The 24891-nt window shown below is 45.8% G+C and overlaps 1 protein-coding gene across 3 annotated transcripts in view; it reads left to right on the top strand.

Annotated features, from left to right (window-relative positions):
- The window catches only part of phkb (phosphorylase kinase, beta), a 408331-nt gene extending 383743 nt beyond the window's left edge, over window positions 1-24588 (top strand). For all 3 annotated transcript variants that reach the window (XM_038806656.1, XM_038806654.1, XM_038806655.1), the window contains 5 exons: window positions 6593-6727; window positions 12237-12366; window positions 14333-14440; window positions 16576-16716; window positions 23915-24588. In XM_038806656.1, the coding sequence (XP_038662584.1) occupies window positions 6593-6727; window positions 12237-12366; window positions 14333-14440; window positions 16576-16716; window positions 23915-24049 (649 nt within the window). In that variant the 3' untranslated portion in view covers window positions 24050-24588. The remainder of the gene's footprint in view (window positions 1-6592; window positions 6728-12236; window positions 12367-14332; window positions 14441-16575; window positions 16717-23914) is intronic.
- The last annotated feature ends 303 nt before the right edge of the window (window positions 24589-24891 follow it).

Here is a 24891-nt window from a genome sequence, read left to right on the forward strand (position 1 = left end):
GGGGTTCAGGGTGTACTAGCTAGATGGATAAAGAACTGGCTGGGCAACAGGAGACAGAGATTAGTGGTGGAAGGGAGTGTCTCAAAATGGAGAAGGGTGACTAGTGGTGTTCCACAGGGATCCGTGCTCAGACCACTGTAGTTTGTGATCTACATAAATGACCTCGAGGAAGGTATAGGTGGTCTAATTAGCAAGTTTGCAGATGATACTAAGATTGGTGGAGTTGCAGATAGCGAGGAGGACTGTCAGAGAATACAACAAAATATAGATAGATTGGAGAGTTGGGTAGAGAAATGGCAGATGGAGTTCAATCCAGGCAAATGCGAGGTGATGCATTTTGGAAGATCAAATTCAAGAGCGGACTATATGGTCAATGGAAGGGTCCTGGGAAAAATTGATGTACAGAGAGATCTGGGAGTTCAGGTCCATTGTACCCTGAAGGTGGCAACGCAGGTTGATAAGAAGGCATACAGCATGCTTGCCTTCATCGGACGGGGTATTGAGTACAAGAGTAGGCAGGTCATGTTACAGTTGTATAGGACTTTGGTTAGGCCACATTTGGAATACTGCGTGCAGTTCTGGTCGCCACATTACCAGAAGGATGTGGGTGCTTTGGAGAGGGTGCAGAGGAGGTTCACCAGGATGTTGCCTGGTATGGAGAGTGCTAGCTATGAGGAAAGGTTGAGTAGATTAGGATTGTTTTCGTTGGAAAGACGGAGGTTGAGGGGGGACCTGATTGAGGTATATAAAATTATGAGGTATGGACAGGGTGGATAGCAACAAGCTTTTTCCAAGAGTGGGGGTGTCAGTTACAAGGGGTCACGATTTCAAGGTGAGGGGGGAAAGTTTAAGGGAGATGTGCGTGGAAAGTTTTTTACGCAGAGGGTGGTGGGTGCCTGGAACACTTTACCAACGGAGGTGGTAGAGGCGGGCACGATAGCATCATTTAAGAGGCATCTAGACAGGTATATGAATGGGTGGCAACAGAGGGAAGTAGACCTTGGAGACAGGTTTAGATAAAGGATCTGGATCAGCACAGGCTGGGAGGGCCGAAGGGCTGTTCCTGTGCTGTAATTTTCTTTGTTCTTTGTATTCTTTAATCTCCTGTTGTGAGTATATGCTTTCACATTTAATTGTCATTTAGAAGGGCACAAATTAACCATCAACCACAGGCAGTCAGTATGGATTTGTCATGGGAAGGTTGACTAACTTGATTGAGACTTTTGAGGAAATAACAACCAGCTTGATGAGAGACATGCACTTGATATAGTTTACATGGGTTTTCACAAAACTTTTGAGAAGGTAGACCAGTCAAACAAGCTAAAAGGACATGGAATCCAAGGGAATGTGGAAAGTTGGATCCAAAATTGGTTCAATGTCAGAAAACGTGTAATGGTCGACAGGTGATTTATGACTGATAGGCTATTTTCAGCGGGGTTCTTCAACCACAACCCTCTGGGTAGGCAATTCCAAAGATTTACATCCTGCTCAGTGAAGTAATCCCACCTCATCTCAGTCCTAAATGATCAACCTTTTATCCCTAAACTTTGTCCCCTGTTCTAAATTCCTCAGCTAGGGTAAACAGCTGCTCAAGTATCTACCCTGCCAAGCTCCTTCAGAATCTTGTTTGTCTCAATGAGATCGCTTCTTTTTCTTAACTTTAGAGAGTATGGGTCCAATTTACTCAGCCTCTCGTCAAAGGACAAGCCCCTAGTCCTAATCTTACAAACCTAGGCTGTATGGCCTCCACTGCAACTACAGGTCGAGTATCCTGTCTCCAACACCACTAGGTCCAATTGATTTCAGCTAACTTCAGTTTTAAACTACCCCATGGAGGCCTTGGGATACTTGCATTACCATGGCTGAAGCCGAGGCTAGCTACAGTTTAAAGTAATTGAAATCGCTAGAAAGGTAGGGTGTACCACTGAATAATAAATACAGGGTGCAGTCAGTGAGGTTTGTGTTATAACCCCCTGGGAAGTAAGGAGTGAGCACCATCTGGTCCCCATTAACCCATAATGGGTATAAACTCGCCGGGGAATTGGGGGCGGGGCAACTCCACAGTATAAAAACCCTGGCCTGGGTGGAGGTTGGAAAGAGTGACCCTTTGGGGTGTGGGAGTTTGGTTGTGTATCTTAATAAACCTCTTTCTTTGTATCCTACCGTGCATCCTATGATTTTTTTTTTAAAACGCATTTTATTCAAACTTGTATCAAGGTAGGTTGGGGCAGCACGGTAGCACAAGTGATTAGCACTGTGGCTTCACAGCGCCAGGGTCCCAGGTTCGATTTCCTGCTGGGTCACTGTCTGTGCGGACTCTGCACATTGTTCCCGTGTCTGCATGTTTTTCCTCCGGGTGCTCCGGTTTCCTCCCACAGTCCAAAGATGTGCAGGTTAGGTGGATTGGCCATGTTAAAATGCCCTTAGTGACCAAAAAAAAAGGTTAGGAGGGGTTATTGGGTATGGGGATATAGTGGAAGTGAGGGCTTAAGTGGGTCGGTGCAGGCTCGATAGGCCGAATGGCCTTCTTCTGCACTGTACTATGTTCTAGGTTACAGCAAATAAACACCCTGGGAAACATTCTTCCCAGCAATCAACTATACAATTTGTACAGATTTTTCTCCTTTTTCACCCACCCTCCCCATCACCCACCCCCACCCCCTGCGACGAACAGCTCCTCAAACACGGTCACAAACATCCCCACCTTTTCTCAAACTGCCCTGCTGAGCCCCTTAACTCATATTTTATCTTGTCTAACCGCAGGAAGTCATACAGGTCACCCAACCATGCTGCTAGCCCAGGTGGCGATGCCGACCGCCACTCCAGCAACACCCGTCGCCGTGCAATCAGAGAGGCGAAGGCCATGACATCGGCCTTCCTTCTACTCCATGAGCTCCGGCTTCTCTGAAACCCCAAATATCGCCGCCAAAGGGTCCGGGTCCACTCCCTCCTCCACTACCCTGGCTAAGACCGCAAACACTCCCACCCAGAATCTTCCTAATTTTTCACAACCCCAAAACATGTGTGTATTATTCGAGGCCCCCGCCCACACCTCTCACACTCATCTGCTACCCCTGAAAGAACCCACTCATTCTCGCCTGACTCATATGCACCCTGTGCACCACCTTAAACTGTATCAGGCTCATCCTTGCACAAGAGGAAGTCCCGTTTACCCTTCGCAGTGCTTCACTCCATACTCCTCAATTGATTTCCATTCCTAACTCCGCGTCCCATTTCTCCTTGATCTGCACCACCCACTCGCCTCCCTACACCCCCAGCTACATATTTATCCCCAATTCATCCCTTCCCTTCCACATCCGGAAATAGCAGTCGCTCCAGCAGGGTGTATCCCAGCAATCTAGGGAACCCCTTCCAGACCTTTCATGCAAAGTCTCTAACCTGTAAATACCGGAACTCACTACCCCTCGGCAGCTCTACCCTCTCCCTTGGCTCCTCCAGACTGGCTTACCCTTCCTCCAAATACAAATCCTTCACCTTGACCAGCCCCACTTCCCTCCACCTCCTGTATACACTATCACCCCCCCCCCCCCCCCCGCTCAAACCCATGATTCTTGCACAGTGGCGTTAGCACCGACATCCCTTCCACCCTAAAATGCTCCTCAGCTGATTCCATATCTTCACCGTGGACTGCACCACTGGGCTCCCTGAATACCTACTCTGAGCCATTAGCAATGCTGCCATCACCATAGCCCTCAAACGAGACCCCTTACAAGATTCCTCCTCCATCCTAACCCACTCTATCCCTTCTCCTTCCCACCATCGTCGCACCGTATCCACATTCGCCGCCCAAAAATAATGAAGCAAGTTTGGCAACGCCAACCTCCCCCCTGCTGCCTCTGCCTCTGTAGCAGGGCCCTCCCCACCCTTGCCACCTTCCCCGCCCATACAAAGTCAGAGATGATAGTGTCCACTTTCCGAAAAAGGCCTTTGGTAAAGATCAGGAGAGCCTGAAAGACAAACAAGAACCTCGGCTGAATATTCATTTTCACCACTTGGACCCTCCACGCCAACGTTAAGTGCATCTCTTAAGATCCTCCCTGGCCTCCTCCACCAGCTTTGTTAAGTTCCACTTATGGAGCCCCGTCCATTCCCTCGCTACCTGAATCCCCAAGTACCTAAACCTATCCCTCACTACCGCAAATGGCATCCCCCCTTAAATTAGCCCGCTGTGCCAGCTCATTCACCGGGAATACCTCGCTTTTCCCGGCATTCAGCTTGTATCCCGAGAACCCTCCAAACCTCCCCAACAGGCCCATAATTCTTCCCATACTCTCCAGCAGATCTGAAATATACAGCAAGAGGTCATCGGCGTAGAGCGACACCCAATGCTCCCTTTGTCCCCTCATTATCCCCTGCCATTCTGCCGACCCCCTGAGAGCCATCGCCAATGGCTCTATGGTCAGCGCAAACAGCAGCGGCGACAGCCTGCCTCATACCCCTAGGTAAGTCAAAGCTTTGTGAGCTCATATCATTCGTCCTCACCCTCGCTCTTGGCACCACATACAGCAACCGCACCCATGCCACAAATCTCGGCCCAAACCCAAACCGTCCCAAAACTTCAAACAAGTACCGCCACTCCACCCGATCAAATGCTTTCTCTGAGTCCATGGACACCACCACCTCCAGCACCAGAGCTCTCGAAGGATTCATCACCACATTCAACAGCCGTCTTATATTATTCGCGAGCTACCTGCCCTTCACGAATCCTGTTTCGTCTTCTGCAACCACCCTCGGGACACAATCCTCCATCCTCCCTGCCAACAACTTAACCAATATTTTCACATCTGTGTTCAATAGTGATATGGGTCTATATGACCCACATTCCACTGGATACTTCCCTTTTTTTGGGATTAGTGTGATTACTGCCTGCTTCATCGTCTCCGGCAACTCCCCCTTCTCCAGTGCTTCATTAGACTGGGGGAGGAAACTGGGGGAGGAAACCGGAGCACCCGGAGGAAACCCATGCACACACGGGGAGAACGTGCAGCCTCCGCACAGACAGTGACCCAAGCCGGGATTCGAACCTGGGACCCTGGAGCTGTGAAGCAATTGTACTTGCCACTATGCTACCGTGCTACCCTACATGCAAATATTCTGTGGTCCTTGTGTGAGTCCTCCAAAGTCTCTCTGAGGATGAACATTTCAAAGTTTCACATTTACTAAAATATGTTCCGTGTTACAGGAAAGCTGTGATCACACTAGCAGGATACAGAAGAGATATACAAGGATGTTGCCAGGAATGGAGGGTTTTAGCTATGAGGAAAGATTGGATAGACTAGAATTACTTTTTTTGGAACATTTGGATTTGTTTATTGTCACGTGTACCGAGGTACAGTGACAAATATTTTTCTGTGTGCAGCTCAACGGATCATTAAGTACATGAAAAGAAAAGGAAATACATAACAGGGCAACACAAGGCACACAATGTAACTACATAGACACCTGCATCAGGTGAAGCATACAGGGGTGTAGTGTTAATCATAAGAATTATGAACATAAGAAACTGAGAGATTTAACTGAAATGCATAAAATTATGAGTGACCTAGATGGAGTAGATAGGAACAATCAGTTTCCCTGAGCAGAGCAATAAATAACCAGAAGAGCATAGATTTGAAGTAATTGGTTGAAGAATCAGAGGAGAGTTGAAGGGAATGTATTTCACCCAGAGGGTGGTGGATTCTAAATTTCACTGCCTGAGATGGTAGTAGATTCAGAAACCTCATTGCATTAGGGGCCTCACGGTAGCATGGTGGTTAGCATCAATGCTTCACAGCTCCAGGGTCCCAGGTTCGATTCCCGGCTGGGTCACTGTCTGTGTGGAGTCTGCACGTCCTCCCCGTGTGTGCGTGGGTTTCCTCCGGGTGCTCCGGTTTCCTCCCACAGTCCAAAGATGTGCGGGTTAGGTGGATTGGCCATGCTAAATTGCCCGTAGTGTAAGGTTAATGGGGGGATTGTTGGGTTACGGGTATACGGGTTACGTGGGTTTAAGTAGGGTGATCATTGCTCGGCACAACATCGAGGGCCGAAGGGCCTGTTCTGTGCTGTACTGTTCTATGTTCTATTGGGAAATACGCAGAAATGCCTGCATTGTAGCCTACTGGGCGACCGACCAGGAGTTGGAAAGTGGGATTGGGTGAGATAGCTCTTCTTTGAGCCCTAGCAAGCATGGAGGGCTACACGGTTGTGACATTATGGGAAATATTCAGAATACAAAGGGTTAATGCCATATCATAATTAACCAGTAGATGGAGCTAGATGCAGAACAAGATAAAGCACTGACTCCCAGACTTTTGGGAGAAGGCTGGAGAGGAGGGCATGGGAGTAGTGAGAGAGATCAGAGTACAGTTATAGAGTGTAGAGACTAGCGTTACTAGAGTCTAGATTGTAGATTAGATTATTGTTTACTGTAGGAGGAAGTGGTCGAGCTTTCATAAGTAGTTCAAATAAATGTTAGCTGTGTTAATGAACTTAGCTTCTACGACATCCATCCTGATAACAGAATCACAAAGAACACCACAGCGGTCTCCTTACATGTTGTAAATTTTCAATGTTTTCTATCTTTCCACTTCAGATGGATCATCCATGCTATGAAACATGAACTGATGATTCGAGGTGAGGATCTACCCACTGATTATGTGTACCAGATGTCACCAAGTGAAGTTAAAAAGCTTCTGTTGGATACTCTGCAGCCTGACCAACATGAAAGGTACTCTGAATGAATTAAGTAACATTTCAGTTAAATACTGTTGGGATGTACTGTTGGGACTTTCAGATGAGCGATCCTGGTCGCACAGGTGGATATAGAAGATCCCATGATATTTTTCAAAGTAGATCAAAAATGTTCCCCCTGTGTCCTGGCCAATACTTATCCCTCAATCAACATCGGTCATTTATCTTATTGCAGTTTGAGCGATCTTGTGTGCAAATTCACATCATGACTTCCTACATTGCAACGATGGTCACACTACTTGAAAATTATTTAATTGTCTGTAAAGTGCTTTGGGAGTCTGAAAGTCATGAAAAGCGCTATATGTATGGACATTCTCTCTTGCTTTACCGTCTAAAATTGTTTTCAATTAATGAGGGTTTAGAGTTTTGAAAAATAGGGTTATAATTATTGGATCTTTTCTTCAAGGCCATTAGGGTTAGGCCAATTGACACCTTGGCCTGCCACCTTGGCACTGCCAAGGTGCCCAGATGGCACTGGTAAGCTGGCAGGACCACTGCCTGAGTGCTAAGGTGGCAGTGCAAGTGTGCCTGAGTGCCAGGCTGGCACTGCCAAGGCTAGAAGGTGAGGGGGACCATGCCCATGAAATTAGGGTGGAGGGGGGTTTAATGGGTGGGGGAGGGAAGGGCAGGTAAGGAAGGACCTTTGGGAAGTTGATGGGGTGATGGGTTAGGGTCCTAGAGGGAGGGGGTCCTTTAAGGCAGTTTGGGCAGCCTGAAGAGGGGGAACCCCCAGGGATCCCGTAGCGGGGTGTCCTCATTTGGGGTATGTGGTGTAGTGTCCATGTGTGTGGGGGGTGACATTGCCCATAGGTGGGAGGTGTAAACTCACTGAGAGATCAGGACATCCTTTCAAAATGGAGGCCCGATCTCTGAGTTCAGCTCCCCGTGCTAAAAAAAATCAAAGTGTGGGCTAAACCGGTGAGAAACTCCCCAGAGCCCAAATGAGTGACTAAGTGTCATTGGGCGGCACAGTAGCACAGTGGTTAGCACTGTTGCTTCACAGCGTCAGGGTTCTGGGTTCGATTCCCGTTTGGGTCACTGTTTGTGCGGAGTCTGTACGTTCTCCCCGTGTCTGCGTGGGTTTCCTTCAGGTGCTCCAGTTTCCTCCCACAAGCCCCAAAACGTGCTTGTAAGGTTAATTGGACATTCTGAATTCTCCCTCTGTGTACCCGAACAGGCGCCAGAGTGTGGCGGCTAAGGGATTTTCACAGTAACTTCATTGCAGTGTTAATGTAAGTCTACTTGTGACAATAATAAAGATTATTATTATGAATAGTGGTGGGGAGCATCCCAGCAGAGCAGGCGGGAAAATCCCAGAAAAACCCACCAAAAATTAACTTAGAAATTTCTCCGGAGAATCGGGCCCAAAATCTAATTTGTTAAAGCTGTGACATCTAGCTGAGCTGAATGTAGGTACCCAACAATTGATCTGAAAATTAATATGTGGGATTTTAATTTATTTACTGATAATCTAAATACTGAAATAATCTGATGTAGGAACTTCTGGCAATTTTAATCGCACTGTTGACTTACATATGCTTAACTCTGGAATAGCAAATTGCAGAAAATTTATATCACAATATTGTGGAAATGAATTCAAGAGTTAGAAAAATAACAGCAGCATTAGAATATAAGTCTTGAGCCTCACATTTAACACCTTAAAAATGATAGCATCTAGATCTCTGTAAAGTGAGACGGAAATAGATTTTAGATGATACAGATGGCCAAATTAAAGGTAGAAAATTAGACAAATTAATTTGTCTTCTGCAGCCGAAAGTCTCCTTGTGGTTGGAAGGAGAAGGTGATAAATGAATTTTTTGAACAAAAATTCTTGAGCTACAAAGCATTCTGCTTAGATTGCAAATCCCAGTGTTGTACAATTAGCGGATATTTCAGCAGTTCATCCATTGCATAAATAAACAATGTACACAAGGCTCGGGTACATCATTTGCTTTCTATATAAATGGTATTGCTAATAAACTGCTTCACAACAATCAGCCAGGCGCACATACTCTGCACTACTTATTCAATGTTTCACTCACATGAGGATTTTTCAGTGCTGTTCAGGGATTCAAGTAAGTTTGGAAATTATCCACAAGAGTTCTGCTCCCAATTTTTTTCCTGCTGCTGATCAAAGCAATTTTTATTAATCTGGTCACTGCCATGTGAGAATGATTGGGTTTTCACCATTCTGATGCCTGACTGGGTATTTTCTGTCCAGCTTTTCTTACTCGAGGAGAATTCAATGATTTCAGAGGAGTGCAATATCTTAACAGAAACTCACGTTAGCAGTACATAACATTAAAAGTCTCCCTTTAAAACGACATTACACCTTTTCTCGTCAATCTCATCTTTACCTTCTTGTAAATATTTTTTTAACTATTTCGTATTCAACATATACTGGTAGGAGATAGACCTCTTTCCATTTTGAACTTACAGTGGCAAAGCAAGGGCATTTGATTCTAACCTCAAAATAAGCCTCACTGAGATATTTAGCGATAACTGTGTCAAATGGATGATTTTGGTCTCTAGCTGTATTGCAACATTGCAGCATTTTTTGTCTGGGACATATCCAGTGTAGAGCTGCAGTAATGTCATCAAGCTTTCCAAGCAGCCAATCACATTAAAGGACGCAGATCCCCAAACAAGGAGGGAAAAGCAGCACTAAAAGAAAATTACTTATAAACTCTTTTACAGAGATCAATTGGGACATTTGCAGGTGGTGAAGTTTTAAAATAAAATAATTTATGGGATGCGGGAGTCGCTGGTTAGACCTGCATTTATTGCCTATTCCTAGTTGCCCTTCAGAAGGTGGTGGTGAGTTCCCTTCTTGAACCCCTGCAGTCCTTGAGGTGCAGGTACGCCCACTGTGCTGTTAGGCAGGGAGTTCCAGGATGTTGCCCCAGCGGCAGTGAAAGAACGGCGAAATATTTCCAAGTCGGGGTGGTGATTTACTTGGAGGGAAACCTCCAGGTGGTGGAGTTTCCAGGAATCTGCTGCTCCTGTCCTAGATGGTAGTTATCGTGGGTTTGGAAGGTGCTGCCTAAGGAACCTTGGTGAGTTACTGCAGTGCATCTTGTCGATGGTACACATAGCTGCCACTGACTGTCGGTGGTGGAGGGTTTGAATGTTTGTGGAAGGGGGAACAATCAAGCTTTGTCCTGGATGGTATTGAGTTTCTTGAGTGTTGTTACAGCTGCACTCATCCAGGCAAATGGAGAGTATTCCATTACAGTCCTGACATGTGCCTTGTAGATGGCAGACAGGCTTTGAGGAGTCAGAAAGTGAGTTACTTGCCTTAGGATTCAAGAACAAAGAACAATAAAGCACAGGAACAGGCCCTTCGGCCCTCCAAGCCTGCGCCGACCATGGTACCTGCCTAAACTAAAACCATCTGCAATTACGGAGTCCGTATCCTTCTATTCCCACCCTATTCCCACCACCTCCCTAGGCAGCTCGTTCCATATATTTACCACCCTCTGTGTAAAAATACTTGCCTCGCGCATCTGTTCTAAACTTTTCCCCACCCACTTTAAACCTATGTCCCCTAGTACTTGACTGTCCTACCTTAGAAAAGAGCATCTGACTATCCACTCTGTCCATGCCACTCATAATCTTGTAGATCTCTATCAGGTCGCCTCTCAACCTCTGTTTTCCAGTGAGAACAAACCGAGTTTATCTAACCTCCATACCAAGCGGCATCCTGGTAAACTGCTTCTGTACCCTCTCCAAAGCATCCACATCCTTCTGATCGTGTGGCACCCAGAATTGTACACAATATTCCAAATGAGGCCTAACTAAGGTGCTGTACAGCTGCAACATGACTTGCCAATTTTTATATTCAATGTCCTGACCGATGAAGGCCAGAATGCTGTATGTCTTCTTGACCACCTTATCCACATGCGTTGCCATTTTCAGTGATCGGTGGGCATGCACGCCCAGATCTCTCTGCCTGTCAATACTCGCAAGAGTTCTACCGTTTATTGTGTAATTTCGACATGGTTTGGAACCTTTCAAAGTGCATTACCTCACACTTGTCCAGATTAAACTCCATCTGCCATTTCGCCACCCAAGACTCCAACTGTATCCTCTGACAATCCTCTTCACTATCCACAACTCCACCAATTTTTGTCTGCGTCTGTCTGCGAACTTACTAATCAGACCAGCTACATTTTCTTCAAAATCATTTACATTCACCATGAAGAACAAAGGCCCCAGATCCCTGTGGAACGCTGCTAGTCACAGCCTTTCATTCAGAAAAGTACCCTTCTACTGCTACACTCTGTCTTCTGTGCCCAAGCTAGTTCTGTATCTAACTTGCCAGCTCTCCTCTGACCCCATGTGACTTCTCCTATTGTACCAGTCTTCCTAGCCTTTGACCTACCTTGGTAGCTGCAGTATTAATATAGCTGGTCCAGTTCAGTTTCTGATCAATGGTAACCCCCAGGATGTTGATTGCGGGGGATTCAACGATGGTGGAATTGGAAATATTCTGGCGCCCGATCAAACGGCCATGTCGTGCCAGACTCAGTGACGCGACATGGCCATTAAATCTCACAAGAGGCCTCTCACGACATTTACAACACTCGGAACGTTTTGCAAGATCTAATGATTTACATATTTAAGTATGTCAGAGCCCTATTCTCCCGAGGCCTAAAAACAGAAAATGCTGGAAAAGCTCAGCAGGTCTGGCAGCATCCGTGGAAAGAGAAACAGCGTTAACGTTTCGAGTCCAATATGACTTCTTCGGAACTGGAATTCTGAATTATTTTTCAGTGGATTTCCAAGGAGAAAGGGAAAGTCTCACTGATTTCAATGATTGCTGATCTCGAGTGGCACAGAGAGCAATGGAGTACTGAGTGGCTGTCCGGAACTTCAAGATTTGCACTTGTGCTGTGTTTTGAAGTTTGGGAGGTGCAATGACAGTAAACACTGACAATTGGCCATCAAACCATGCCACCCGCAAATACTGGCCAATGTATCTTCTTGTTATCTTCAGAAAAACACCCCTTTTGTATTATTTTTCTAGCCAGCCTGTGACCTCTAAGTAAAACTGCCAATTAGCTTGTGCATACAGTAGGCAGAATTGACTGCCCAATCTCATTTCGAGAAAACCCTTCCAGGCAGCAGACAGAGGAAATCTTCACTCCCTTAAGCTGGGCTTGTTTTTATACCAGGTTGCAAAAGTGAAAGTTCAGCATCAAATCATCCTTTGTATTTTTCAACTTGCTAACATAATTTCAAACTCACTGAGCACCAAAGTTGAAATTGTTTCAAAGGCAGAAGTCACATTTAAGACAGCAAGTTTAAGAATTTCTGGAGGACTGTTTTATTTGTAAAGGTGGTGATGAACTTCCACTAAATTCCTTTGCTTCATGTCAAGATGATCACTTTACAATATTGTATATTCCATTCATGGCTACAATTTATATTTTATATATATTTTGTTAAATGAGGAAAGAGTACTCAACTTATTTTTTCTGCAGGTTATGGATGAACAGGCGCCATCTTGATGGCTCCTTGAACCGCACTCCAAAGGGTTTTTACGACAGAGTATGGCAGATTCTGGAGAGGACTCCCGAAGGCATCATGGTGACCGGAAAACATCTGCCCCAAGTAATCACATATTATGACAGTGGCCTGCAACATTTTAATTTAATAATCAAACCTTCAACTAACCTCACCATTCATGTTTATACCATCCAGTGCCCTGCGTTGCAAAGACGTTCATTAAATTCTGAAAGGGCCTCTCCACATTCCTAGCAACCAGAGCACCTAGAATATGTCTGCGTCGCAGCATCAAATGTAGCGATGGCACAAATGACACAAAACAAGTTTTGGAATTTAATACTATAATTTCATCTCATTAGAGTATATCTGTCTCATTTTGGGATGGAATTGTTCTATATCTTGTCACTTCTGGTGAAAAATCTCAGCAGTAATTAAACAAACAGAATCACTACCTATCTGATTTATCTGATTTCCCCAGCTGGCAAACGTAACCTGAGGCAGTAATGTAACTCCAGAAGGAGACCATAAGATATAGGAGCAGGGCAGCACGGTGGCCTAGTGGTTAGCACAACCGCCTCACGGCGCTGAGGTCCCAGGTTCGATCCCGGCTCTGGGTCACTGTCCGTGTGGAGTTTGCACGTTCTCCCCGTGCCTGCGTGGGTTTCACCCCCACAACCTAAAAATGTGCAGAGTAGGTGGATTGGCCACGCTAAATTGCCCCTTAATTGGAAAAAATTATTGGGTAATCTAAATTTTAAAAAAAAATTTTTTTTTAAATAAGATATAGGAGCAGAATTAGGCCATTCAGCCCATCGGGTCTGCTCCGCCATTCGATCATGGCTGATAGGTTTCTCATTCTCCATTCTCCTGCCTTCTCTCCATAACCCCTGATCCCCTTATTAATCAAGAACACCAGATTTGTGCTTGAGATGTGTTTGTGCTACAGACCAAGAGGTGGAAGGTGGAATCAGACAGAATAGTTCTTTCTTAGAACATAAGAACTAGAATCCAGAATAGGTCATTTAACTTCTCGGGTCTGTTCCACCATTCAATACTATCATGGCTAATCTCATCATGGCATCATCTCCACTATCCTGCCCCAGATCTGCCCGATTATGTTTTTAACAAATCCACAGATAATTAACTTCATTCTGCTAAGTTATTTGACTTCATTTTGATAACAGTTATGTAAAATTAATATTTTTCAGAGATCATTATGAATATTGCTCTGATTAGTAACTAACTGATAAGCAGCACAGAAACGCAGTGGTTAGCACAGTTGCTTCACATCTCCAGGGTCCCAGGTTCAATTTCTGGCTTGAGTCACTGTCTGTGCGAGTCTGCACGTTCTCCCCGTGCCTGCATGGGTTTCCTACCGGTGCTCAGGTTAGGTGGATTGGCCATGCTAAATTGCCCTTAGTGTCCAAAAAGACAGGGTGGGGGTCACTGAGTTGCGGGGATGGGGTGGAGGTGTGGGCTTGGGTGGGGTGCTCATTCCAGGGGCCAGTGCAGACTCAATAGGCCGAATGGCCTCCTTCTGCACTGTAAATTCCAAGATTCTATGATAACTTCTGACAACTAATGATTGATAACTACAGTAACCGGTAAATAGCTTTTCTTCATTTGAAAACTTAAGAGATTTTCCGATTGAATTGAAAATCCATTCTTTTAACTTAGAGTATTTGAAAACTATCAGAAATTATTTATAAACAGACCTTCAACCAGTGTCTGCAAACATACCTTGTGTCCATGAATTACTTAGATATTATGGAATGTATGTATTATCGTTATCAAGTAAAGTGTTGCATAAATAAATGCTTTAGTAATGTTAACGCATTATATTTAATCTAAAAATACTGCTCTTTGAAAGATTTAAATAAAAATGTGGTAATATTGATTACATTGCGAGTATGCATCTACAGTAATTGCATTGGGCAGCTTGCAAATAGTGTGATAATGTGAGAGTTTTAGGAAAGTTGAGGAAGCATACTTGGATTTATAAGTGAATTGAAGATTACATTGCTTTTCATCAGCAACAGTTCTGCTCTAACTTATGTGTTTGTTTCCGTAGCAACCGACTTTGTCAGACATGACCATGTATGAGATGAATTTTTCTCTCCTCGTTGAAGACACTTTGCAGGACATTGTCAAGCCTGAATATCGACAGATCATTGTTGAGGTGCTGATGAACATCTTATTTTAAGTCCATCCCAAATTTTCAACATTTTCACAATTATACATCGTGTTTGCTGAAGCAAGTGGGAATGTGCTGTGTAAATGTACAAAATAAATTCTTGAAATCAAACTGGAGAAAGGGTTGAATTTCAAGAACCACCCACAGGCAACAAAGCAGGCAGGGGGCCCCTTAAATTATACCCCGTCAGCTGTCCATCAGCACCCCAATTTTACGAACAGTGGGAGAGGCGCAGATGGACCAATAACCTGTGACCCAACCCGAGCCACTAATGGGCAAGTAATCCCCAATTAAGGGCCTCATTCCGTTGCTACTTTGATTTAAGTGAAAGAGGCTGGCACTCAACGGGCAGCCCCAGCAGGCTTAATCTTTCAGATTGCCGGCCAGTTAAAGAGTGGGGGTGCCAATTGGAGGCCCCTCCCCATGCCCACCCTATTCCACTTCCCCCAACATGCCACCACCCTCTTCACCGGGTTCTCGTCTGTACCTGAATGTCCGGGTCCATTGCTGAATGCCACCTCCTCCTTCTGTCAACAATGACCACTGCCCGTGGTAGCACTGCCGGTGTGCAGAGATGCTAGGTTCCTACTGTCCAGTAACTCTATGATCAGGGGCTCCTGGAGATCGATGGAAGTCCCACCTCATACTAATTATGTGGTGCAGGGTAGGTGAATTGGCCAGGCTAAATTGCCCCTTGATTGGGAAAAAAAGAATTGGGTCCTCTAAATTTATTTTTAAAAATACATTTTTGAAAAGGACCATTGCACAAAGCAGGGCAAGCCAGCTCAGAAGAGGTGGGCTGACCTCCCAACATTTACACTGGGGTGCCTATAATCCAGCCCGTAGATTTAGAATTTTGAGGGCATTGTTCTGCAACACTCGCTACCTGTTGCAAAAGTGTCATGCTATATATTGTTGGACAGCTGCATATATAATAGAATCATAGACTAATACAGCCCAGAAGGAAGCCCACCATACTTTTGCCAGCATTTTGGAAAGTGTGTAATCACACTCGCCTGAGCTTTCCCCATTGCGTTCTAAATGTTTTCCCTTCAAATCTTTACCCACGCACTTTTGAATGTTACCACTGAATCTGCTTTCACCAGCCTTTCAGATCATTCATTCCAGATCACAACAGCTTGCTACTTAAAAATTGGTCCATGTGTCGCTTTTGGTTATTTCGCTAGTTGCCTTTAATCTATGTCCCCCTGGTTACGGTCTTTCTGCCACTTGAAATAGTTACTCTTAGTTTTGTTTGTTTAAACTGCTCATGATTTTGAATACCTCTACCTCTTAACCTTTCCACTCTGAAGAAGAAACAATAAGGCAGGCATTGATGAATCACCTCAACTACTCTTCTGTCATCAGTGGCTCGAGAATCTTGTATGGGAGACTTGAGTAAGGTTCAATCTCTGGAACAGAAGACAATAAGGTTGTGGGGGGGCCAAGGACTGTGCTCCATCCAATTTACCCCTTGCACAGCTGAGTATGAGCTTCCCCGGTAATTGGGGGCAGGATTTCCCCTTGACAAGAGGAAACTACTCTATGAAAACCCTGATCTGGGTGCAGGTCAGAGAGGGTGGCCCTTGTGGAGACACTTACTAGGTTCGTGATTTTGTGTACACCGTAATAAACCAGTTGTTCATTTCTACCCTACCATGTGTTCCCATTGTCTCTCTCGTTTGAGTTCTACATGACTCACCTCGAGTAAATCCTTGGAGAAATAGCTTAGATGGTGGTGCAGTGGTTAGCTCTGCTGCCTCCCAGCCCCAGGGATCCACTTAGATATGGGCGTGGACCTCCTTTATCCTGCCCAGACCCAGGTTTGATTATGACCTCAAGTTACTGTCTGTATAGAGTTTCCCCATTTCTCCCGGTGTCTGCGTGGGTTTCCTCTGGGTGATCCGGTTTCCTCCCACAGTCCAAAGTTGTGCAGGCTAGGCTATGCTAAATTGTCCCTAAATATCCAAAGCTTGGGTGGGGGACTGGGCCGAGGTAGAGTGGTCTTTCGAAGGATTGGTGCAGACTCGATGGGCCGAATGGCCTCTGCACTGTAGAGATTCTATGAAATGAACACATCTGGATGTATTGTAAACTGCATTTTGTATCTTTTGTTGCAGTTGCTTATGGTCGTTTCTGTAGTGTTGGAACGCAACCCGGAGCTGGAATTTCAAACTGAAGTGAATTTGGACAAACTGGTGAAAGATGGTTTTGATGAGTTTAAGAGAGACAAAAGTAGACTTGAGAACATTGAGGTTAAGGTGAGTAAAATGCACTTTATACTTATAGGCATTATGGCTTGGTGTTTCAGCTTGGTTGCTCTGTTGTTTTGCTGTAATTTCCCCAAAATCGGCACAACTCGTGTAAAAGGTTTTCGAATTTTAAGCTCAAACTGTGTTTGGTGTAAGAGTGCAAGATTTCCATGATGCTCTGCATAAGTTTTAAAAATTGTACAAAATGCAGGTCCTGACCACAAAATAGCTATTACAGATGGGGGAAAGATGATTAACCGCAACAAGGTATGCTTTAAAGAAGGAAGTGTTTAACCCCTTCAGTGCTGATACTGTTAAGAACAGACACAAGACAGGCTTTCTTCTAAGTCTAAATTAAGAGAAAGAATAAGTGTTTATTTTCTCTACATACAAAATTTAATGGCAAAGACCCTCACATGCACAAGAATTGATGACTGCAAAAAGATGTAGTGTGCATTTAGATCTTAACAAAGTTCAAATATTCACATTTATTATAAATTGCCAAGCTAATATCTGGAAGCATTGCAGGCCTGATGATTCTTTGTTGGTTCACTGCAGACAATGTAGGTTTCTGGCAAGAAACTCATATTGCCTCACTCCATGCAACATCAGGTTTTTGACTTTTCCAGTGGAAGTTATGGTCAAGCCCAGTAGTTAAGATAAAATCTATATATAAAAGAATATCCCCCTTCTCTTCCTGTAGTGAATTTCTCGACAGTGTCCTTTTCTGGGTGAAATGTCATGCCTTTGTGGTCTCTGTATCCCAGGCTGATGGTCTTGAGCTGTTCTTGTGAATCAATGAGAATTTTCTTACCATAAGCTAGTTTCTGTCTGTCATATGCCCACAACCTTGGTTTCCCATTGTCCACACAAATGGTTTGATGGGCTATGAAATTGTCACACAATGGGAAATGTTTGATACCCCTATTAATATTCCAGTTCTGAATGGCATCTGAATTTCTTTATTTGCCTTTCCATCTTCATTAGGACAACAGGTCTCCCAGCTATTGTTACATTGAGCCTCTTTAATTGAGATTTTGTTTTTGGGTGGCACAGTGGTTAGCACTGCTGCCTCACAGCGTCGAGGACCCAGGTTCGATACTGGCCCCAGGTCACTGTCCGTGTGTCGTTTGCACATTCTCCCCATGTCTGCTTGGGTCTCACTCCCACAACCCAAAGATGTGCAAGGTAGGTAGATTGGCCATGCTAATTGCCCCTGAAAAAAAACAGAATTGCTTCTTGCGCTCAAAGTGGAAACTTTAACCCTATAACACAAAATTGCAATATGTTTGTGTGACCCTGGTGAAAGATCTAATTGTTTTAATAATAATACTCTTTATTGTCACAAGTAGGCTTACATTAACACTGCAATGAAGTAATTGTGAAAAGCCGCTAGTCGGCACATTCCAGCACCAGTTCCGATGCCCTAAATAGCTTGCTTTTAAAATGGTGGCTGATAGTAAAGTTGCCATAGTCTCAGGTGGCCATAGACCCCTTTCCCCTGAGGGTAAGAGCTGAATGGAGGTGATTTAACCTGAGGATCACCACACCTCAGGCGAGGGGTAAGGTTGAGACAGTGGGGCTCGCATCAATAACCTCAGCTGGTACAGCAATTGAACCCACGCTGTTAGCCTCACCCTGCACCATGAACCAGCTGTCCAACTAACTGAGCTAAAGCAAGGCTTCAGGTATCCTGTTTGTAGTCTGGATCCGGCTATCTCCCCATACAGCAATTCCATCCTGAAATTGCTACTTACACTCCCAGGCACATTTAAGGTCAGCAGTTGTCAATATTTTCAGGTACTGTGAAAGCACTTCAAAAATGTTATTGTGTGGGGACCGTCGGTGATGGGTATATGCTGAGAAGTTGCACATCAGGTGGCTCTGCTCCCACGAAACTGAAAAATAGGCACTTTTTGCTCGAAAATCACCCTGCAAACGACACAAATCAACCCCACACCCACTAACAAAACAAAAAAAGAAAGAACGATGCCGAACAACAGCATGTCCAGAAGACAGTGGAGACCAAGAGTGGGAAAAGCCTGGACAAACAGCAATCAGCTGAACCAACTCGCCACACGAGAAGCCCCCTCACCAAGGGATGGATGGAGGACGTTCCTCTCAAGAGAGATGAAGGAACACCGAGAAGAGACAAAATCGGACATACAAGCTGCGGTGAAGGACGTGGTGGCCTAAGCTCTGGCGAGCATGCAGGTGGCATAGACAAAGCTGAAAAGCAAATGGAGGTCCAGGAGGCAACGATTAAAGATTTGGAGAGGGTTGCAACGGACCAGAAGGACGGGATTGTCACCCTGGAAAAACAGGTGGCAAGGCTGGTCGTGACACAAGGCAACCTGAGAGGGAAGGTTGAGGATCAGGAGATCCAGTTGAGGTGGCAGAACCTATGAATCGTGGGCCTACCGGAGGGAATCGAATGTCAGAACCCCACAGACTGTGGCTGAAATGGTGGGTGACCTGGTGAAAAGGGACATCTTCCCCCTCAACCCACCAGAAATCAGATGAGCGCACCGGTCGCTCCAGCCAAAGCCCAAAACCGGGGAACATCCGAGGACAATAATTGCAAAAATGCACCGGTACCAGGACAAGGAAAGAATCCTGCGCATGGCCAGATAGTCCAAAAACTGCAGCTGGGAAGGTCACAAGATCCGGATCTATCAGGACATTGGGGCTGAATTTAACAAAATGATTTGGAATGTTGTACCCAGCCAAACTCTGGGTCACGTTTCAAGGCAGGGAATACGTTTTCACGGTTCCTGCGGACGCTGACAAGTTTGTCGCAGAGAACAGACTGGAGAAGCGGCAGCAGTGGCAGTAATGAAGATCCCACAGAATGAGACTCTTATAACGCAATGTTTTAACAAAAAAAGTTCTCTCCCTTTTACAATCTGTACAGCCAACAGTAGACCATTGCCACAGAGACCGCTTTACACGGGAGAACACTGCCTCATTATGGAGACGAGAGCAGTAAGAGAGGAAAGGATGATCAAGTACAGCTAAGTACAGGGGAAGGTGGGGGAATTGACGGACATGGATCCCAGAGATCAGGAAACGAGAGGAAGTGCAACAACTCCCGGGAGGGATGGGCCACCACACTAGCAAGGTAGTTAGCACCGGGATTCATGAGGAAGAAAGGGGGAAGGTGCCTGGAGGAGAGGGTGGGGGCAGATAACAGATACATAGGGTTAATCAGGGGAAGAAACAGGGGGAAGGAGGAGTTTAGCTACGGGATGGGGGGGGGGGGAATAAGACAGTGAGGGGGTGGGGGAGAGAAGACACCATAAGGGAGAAATAGGTGAAGAATGATCGAGGACGTTAGACTGGCTACAACAGGCCACACATGGCAATTTGGAACAAAATGGTGCTGCAAGCAACCACTTACAAAGTCCCTGGACCAAGGGAAACCTCGGAGTGCAGGGGCTCATCCACATTGCCGAATTCACAGTTGGCAGACATATTGGATGCCCCTTGACAAAGAGAAACCCTGGAGCGCAGGTGCCTACCTCATGGGAGAACAGTGACCGTGGCCATTTTGGACGGCTCCCGAACAAAGGGAAAGCTCAGAGTGCAGCAGCGCATCCGCTCGGTAAGTACGGTTGATCCCCGAGGAGCGGGGAGACAAAAGCCCCCCATTCAGGATAGTCACCTGGAATATCAGGAGACTTAATGGCCCAGTGAAAAGATCCAGCGTCTTTGCCCACCTGAAAAACATGAAAGCCGACACAGTCTTCCTCCGAGACAAACCTGAGGGAGAAGGATCGACTGCAGGTAAGAAAGGGCTGGGTGGGACTGACCTCCCATACCTGCTACAGGACAAGGGCCAGGGGCGTTGTCATTTTGGTAAATAAGAGGACGATATTCACGGCGACAAAGATGGTTACGGACCCGGGGGGTCGGTACGTCATGATCAGCAGTGTCCGAGTTGGGGCACCGGTAGTCCTGGTGAACGTGTGCGCTCCCAACTGGGACGATATGGAGTTTATAAAGAAGACCATGGCATAAATACCCATCATAGATACCCACCGACTGATAATGCGTTGGGGGGGGGGGGGGGGAGAGAGGATCTTTAACTGTGTACAGGACCCATGGACGAACAGGTTGAATCCCAAAACGGGTTATACTGGCCAAGATCCTAGACAAAAGGCTGGAGGACTGGGGTAGTTGCAGAAGACTTGATGGGCTTTGTCATGTAGACAGCTAACTTCGAACATCAGGCGTCTGTTGAAAGTGATCATGACCCCATCCGGGGAGAGAACACCTGAGGTGATCATCTCCCTGGATGCTGATAAGAAGACCTTCGACAGAGTCGAATGATAGAACCCCATAGAGGTAAATGAGCGGTTCGCGGTTGGAACAGAGTTCACTGCCTGGGTGAAACTCTCCTGTACAACGCTTCCACGGTGAGTGAACGGACAAACACCAGCAGCTCTGAGTACTTACAGCTGCATAGGAGCACAAGGCAGGGATGCCTGTTATCCCTGCTGCTGTTCACCCTAGTGATGAAGCCATTAGCGATCGCGTTCAGGGCAGCAAAGAGTTGGAATGGGATCCAGAGAACAGGCAGAGAGACCAGTCTCGCTCCATGCAGATGACTTGCTCCTCTACATCTCGAACCCGCAAAGCAGCATGGAAGGAATCATGCCGCCCTTGAAAGAGTTTGGAACCTTCTCGGGAACAAACTTAACCTGAGCAAAAGCGAGATCTTTCCAGTGAACCCACAAGGAGGAGAGCCAGAGTTGGAGGGGCTGCCGTTTAAACAGGCCCTGCACAAATTCCCCCACTTGGAGATCCAAATCGCTCATGACTGAACAGGCATCCGCAAGTGGAACCGGACCAGCCTGACGGAGGAAGTTAAAAAGGACCTGCAGAGATGGAACACTTTTCCACTCTCCTTGGCGGGGTGGGTGCAGATGATCAAAATGAATGTACTGTTGAGATTCCTCTTCCTGTTTGGATCCATCCCGATCTACATCATAGAACATAGAACAGTACAGCACAGAACAGGCCCTTCGGCCCTCGATGTTGTGCCGAGCTATGATCACCCTACTCAAACGCACGTATCCACCCTATACCCGTAACCCAACAACTCCCCCTTTAACAGGACACTACGGGCAATTTAGCATGGCCAATCCACCTAACCCGCACATCTTTGGACTGTGGGAGGTAACCGGAGCACCCGGAGGAAACCCACGCACACACGGGGAGGACGTGCAGACTCCGCACAGATAGTGACCCAGCCGGGAATCGAACCTGGGACCCTGGAGCTGTGAAGCATTTATGCTAACCACCATGCTACCATGCTGCCCCATGACATCCTCGAGGCCTTTTTCAACTCACTGGACAAACTGATTATGGCGTTTGTATGGCGGGGACAAAGATCCCAATGAGGGTACTGCAGAGAACAAGATCCATGTTTGGAAGGGCCTAGCCTTTCCAAACCTGCAATATTACCACTGGGCAGCGACCACAGAGAATAAAGGGGTGGATAAAAGGGCCAGAAGCTGAATGGACGCTTATAGAGGAGAGCTCCTGCAGAGGGACCTCCCTCTGGGTCCTAGCCATGGCGTCACTCCCAGCCCCACCTAATAAATATTCAATGAGCCCAGCGATGGGAGCAACACCGGGAACCAACTGTGGCAGCATTTCGGGCTACTGAGATGACTGATAAAGCCTCCATCTGCAACAACCACAGGTTCACGCCGGTGACTATGGATGCCTCCTTCAAAAGGTGGAGACAGGATGGGGGAACGCTGACAGTTAGGGACTTTTACACCAACAACAGGTTAGCAACACTCGAAGAGCTCACCAAAAGATTCCAGCTGACGGGGGGAAACAAACTTAGGTACCTACAACTCAAAAACTTCCTACAAAGGGAAACAAAGACATACTCATGACCACCACGACAATCACTGCAAGAGGGCCTGCTGGACGCGGACAATTTGGGGAAAGGGAACTGTAGTGGCGACTGTTAAGGGGGACCAACACCCAACTGGACGAGACAAGGGAGAACTGGGAGACGGACTTGGGGTTTGAAATAGGGTGGGAACTCTGAAACGAAGCACGCACAGGATCAATTCCACCTCCACATGCGCAAGGCAAAGCCTAATGCAGCTAAAAGTGGTCCACAGAGCCCACTTAACCAAAACAGGTTCATCCCGGAGGAGGAGGATAGATGCGAACGGTGCTAAGGAGGCCCGGCCAACCACGCCCACATGTTCTGGTCTTGCCCCAGACTTGCTGGGTTCTGGACAGCCTTCTTCGAGGCAATGTCCAAAGTGGTGGGGATGGAGGTGGAGCTATGCCCGAGAGTGGCAGTCTTCGGGGTATCAGAACAGCCAGATCTCTTCATGGGGAAGAGGGCCGATGCTCTTGCTTTTGCCTCCCTGATCGCTCGCCGTAGAATCCTTCTCGGCTGGTGGTCGGCAACATTACCCAAAGCTGAAGACTGGCTGTCCGACCTGTCCGAACTTTTCGAAATGTGGAAAATTTAATTCGCCATCCGAGGGTCGGAAGAAGGCTTCCATAAAACGATGGGTCCATTCACTTGGCTGTTCCAAGACCTGTTTGTAGCCAACAACTAGGAAGCCAAATATTAGGAGGGTGTAGCCAGTAGTAAGGAGGGGGTGGGTGGGGTGGGATCAGGGTAACAAGGAACTCAACAAGCCCAATAAAAGAACGAGGAGACACAAGGGGGGGCAGGAACAACAACAACCAGAACCAAAGGGAATAAAAGCAAAGGGAAAACTAGTGGGGAGCTAAACGCAGGGGACCATAATTACCACGGCAAGCACTGCAAGGAAGAAAAGAAAAGGAGGGGAAAACTGCGATGTATATATGTAAATAGTCAAAACCGATCTATGTGTAAATAGTTCTAGTTTTACTTATATATTCTCTTGTTTAACTCCCACTGATTTTTCATATTTAAATGTGTTTTGTATTACAAAAAACTCAATAAAAACATTTATTTAAAAAAATTATTGTGTAAAATATTAATTTTGTGGCATGAATCTCAGCTTTGAGCTGAACAGAATTGATTTGCATCAACCGATCACTATGACAATTAGTGCCTGTATTAATGTTAACCCTCAACATACAATCTGACCCGTCCATCCTAGGATTATATCTAAATCTATTATGTAAAAACAAAGAAGCAGGATTGGAAATTCATTCATGTTGCATCTATTTGCAGGACATGACTGACTTCTACGCCACACCTCCAACTGGTATGAGAGGGACAACCAGCTACTTGATGAAAGCTGTGATGAACACATTACTTGAGGGTGAAGTTAAATCTGGCCCTGATGACCCCTGTGTGATTTGCTAAGGATGATGAGCTGGAAAAGTGCATGCAATTTATGATGTGTGCTAATGCATGTGATTACTATCATCCAACTCAACAGAACTGAAGTCACATATAATATGTCAGTCTGCTGGGTATTTGCTGTTTTTGTGCAGTTGTAGTATAAACTCACATAATTTACTATCTAGAAACACATAAAGTAGGTAATTTGAACAGGGTGTTGGATGTTTATATGAAAGGTTCTGTTTCACAAACAAATCATTCATTTACACTTAACATTGTTTCGTGAAATATAAGGCGGAATTTACATGCCCCGTTTGCGCTAGCAAGATATTCTGGTCCACCGACGGTGCACAGGTTACCCGGCGATGAGGGGTGCAGTCAACAGGAAATCCCGTTGCCAACGGCGGGACCAGAAAATCCCGCTGGCGAGCTGCATCCGCCAGCGAAAAGGACGCAGCTAGTGCTTGGAAAATTCCGCCCATAAAGTTTAAACCTTAATAAACTGTTTGTGTGTCAATGTTATGAGTTATATTTAAATAAAATGGCTTTTTAAAACTGAATTTAGTAAAATTATATTTGAAACACTGCCACATCTGTATTGTTTAGTTGTTTGAAGTAGTCAGGCGGGGTCGTCTCCAATATATTTAAACTCCCAACAGTTGAAATAATTAGTAAATGGTATCTTCAGAAAAAATGTAAAGTATGCAGAGATGGAAGTAGAGAGAAAATGGTTCATGGTTCTTTTTTATACTCACTAGTTTGATTGTCAAAGTTTAGTTTGTGTTTCCTGGGTTGTGTGTATACTGTAACCAAGCAAGCAGATGACAGCTTGTTCCCAGGTCTCTGCCATTGCTAATCCAAAC

The sequence above is a fragment of the Scyliorhinus canicula genome, chromosome 9 (genome assembly GCF_902713615.1).
Source record: "Scyliorhinus canicula chromosome 9, sScyCan1.1, whole genome shotgun sequence".
In the NCBI taxonomy this organism is placed as follows: Eukaryota; Metazoa; Chordata; class Chondrichthyes; order Carcharhiniformes; family Scyliorhinidae; genus Scyliorhinus; species Scyliorhinus canicula.